At 36.4% G+C, this 2,500-nt stretch overlaps 1 protein-coding gene across 5 annotated transcripts in view; it reads left to right on the top strand.

The window, feature by feature from the left end:
- The window catches only part of LOC138014632 (DNA-dependent protein kinase catalytic subunit-like), a 163,812-nt gene that overhangs the window by 107,326 nt on the left and 53,986 nt on the right, over positions 1-2,500 (top strand). For all 5 annotated transcript variants that reach the window (XM_068861753.1, XM_068861758.1, XM_068861754.1 and 2 more), the window contains 5 exons: positions 310-401; positions 730-783; positions 1,039-1,167; positions 1,896-2,015; positions 2,318-2,473. In XM_068861753.1, coding sequence (XP_068717854.1) covers positions 310-401; positions 730-783; positions 1,039-1,167; positions 1,896-2,015; positions 2,318-2,473 — 551 coding nt within the window. The remainder of the gene's footprint in view (positions 1-309; positions 402-729; positions 784-1,038; positions 1,168-1,895; positions 2,016-2,317; positions 2,474-2,500) is intronic.

Raw genomic sequence — 2,500 nt, 5'->3', positions numbered from 1 at the left:
ATCGACTGGTTATTTGCAATACAGTCACGCGAAAGCAGTGTCTAAATTTATATGCTCTCAAGCATTCTTGAAAATCGAGATCTTATTGGCGAAGGGTTAATTTTTAATTAATACTTCATCCAAGGTTCTGTACCTCTACTTTCAGGTACTGTAAGGCCAAGGCCAGTTGTGATTTAAAAGTTGTCAACCAGCATAATTATTAACAAGATGATCTGGTAACCATACTAAATCTCGGAACACCCATAACTTGTTTCAAAACAGTGAAGATTAGAATAGCCACTTTAAAATTGTTGACCATTCCTTTTTCAGGTGCATCTCTGCATTACATTTGCTCCCAGTACCTGGCAGATAGTAGCCTCAGTGAAGACGTCAGCCAGTATGATTTTTCCACACCAATTCAGGTATGACATTCTCTGAACTGTGTGACCTGGTCAACTGATGAAAGAGCTACTGTCAAGGTAGATAGGGTCTAAACGTGCTCAAACTCTGGTGCTAAATTTGAAGACATTTAATGTAAACTTGGTTGCCTGCGAGAAAGATAGTTACGTGTACTACGTTATTATTCGTATATCGTTACATTTGTTTCTTCTGATGTTACTTTTTGTCTTATTTCAGGTTAACATTTAAGATATTAATCCTAATTATCATTGTTTACTTTCATTTCATTTTTTTCGTTTTTGCCTTAAACACATCACAGTCATTGCACTATTTACAATTTCATTATTTTAGGCTTACTCTAAAACGGAATCAACATTGAAACCAAGCACAAGTAAGGAAAACGGGGTATGTTAAAGTCAGCATAAGTGGCATTTTGCTATGTACTACCACCAGAGACCTTGTCCATGGAATTTCATTCTTCAGAATAAACGAAGCTAATTTTATGCAGAGATAAAATATTTGAAAAAGCGCCTTTCTTCAGATTAATTTTAATTCCTTGACTACCGAACACGATGCTTTACCGGTAGCGTTTTCAGACAGGAAATCGATTTCACTTGAAGTCTTAATCAAAAGTATTCTTGTTGTTCATCTAAATCACAGGAAGATTCCTATCAATTGAGTGAAGATATAGTTGAAATGGATGAACTAAACAGTCACGAGTGCATGGGTAAGATGAAATCCCTATTAAAGCACTTGCTGGAAAACAGAATCTCGCCTGAGCCCCCAAAGGTAAGTATTGTTTCAAAAAGGGAAGAGTATATAAAGAAATTTACAATTTAGGTTGGAGACTCTGTCTTGATCATTTTGACCAAAGGATGTTTTTGTACCTATTTAAGATCAGTCTCTCAGTTCTAGAAAAAAAAATCGAACTGACTACGAAACAGTCAGTTTGTCACTCACTACCAATTAACCTTAAGTAAACTCAACACTCAATTTATTGGGTTTAATTATTTCTAATTAATTTTGGGCCATAAGGGCTCTGATTGCCACGGCCATCCGTTCTGGATTTTCCAACTCCTTAATGAGTCGAGGATTTAAAACAACGCTATCAAGTTATGGTTACCGACAAAATTTCTACTCCTTAAGGGAGTTAGGGTTAGGGTTAGGGTTATTGATAGTTGTATGATCAATGCTTTAGCATATGATTTACATTAATGAAACTTAATGTAGAATTTACAAGACACCAGGAAAAATTAAAATTGAAGTAAAAATGTCCTTAAAGTGACGAAAGCCTTAAAAATTACTCGGGCTGAAAGTTGAGCGCAATGTATTCTCTACACTCTTCAGTTTTGAAATGCAAATTGAACAGAGAGAATCACGTGTTCACTTTTCACTTCGAACTTAAGCAAAAAGTCACGGTCTTTTCAGTGAAATTGAATTAAATATGGAAAACTGCTACCATTCTTTAAAGACCGGTGTTTTTATTGGTTTGTTAATACTAATCGTTCTTGTTACAGGGAATCCCTTCTGTTGAGATGCCTGCTTGGATGTCCCCGTTGCACAAGAAGCTCACTTCCTCAAATACCCACCTAAACATCTGCCTTTTCATTGCAAAGCTGATTATAGATGAGCCCCAGGTACTTCAATTTCTTGAAGGGGGTAGTTTCTAGAGAAACTGTGGTGGTTTTATCAACGGAGTTGGTGGCCAATTTACATTGTCAACTTCGTTGATAAAACCAAAATTTTTGTATACTTCAATTTCTTGCTCGTCATAGGTTTACACATCGCTTAGCTCACTTATCGACTCGGCCTATCCATGTAGTGAGGCGTTTTACCCAAATCAAACGTAGTATATGTTTATTACAGGTGCCTATTTTAAAAAAAGGCCTGTTTGAAGCCTAAAACATGCAGGTCGTTTTATTTATGTATGATCTTCCAGATATTTGAGCCGTACGCAAAATTTTGGCTCACTCCCTTGACGGAATTGATTCTTCGAATGAAAGAGTCTGACCAACCTGGATCTGAAGGTATCAACTACTTCATTGTTGATCTTGTGGTTACCATGTTGTCATGGAATAATACTGCAATACCAGAGGTGAGATACATGTAAACATATTATTGG

The sequence above is a fragment of the Montipora capricornis genome, chromosome 8 (assembly GCF_036669925.1).
Source record: "Montipora capricornis isolate CH-2021 chromosome 8, ASM3666992v2, whole genome shotgun sequence".
NCBI classification, from domain to species: domain Eukaryota; kingdom Metazoa; phylum Cnidaria; class Anthozoa; order Scleractinia; family Acroporidae; genus Montipora; species Montipora capricornis.
The sequence above is the reverse complement of the archived record's forward strand: the minus strand, read 5'-3'. Positions and strand labels throughout refer to the sequence as shown.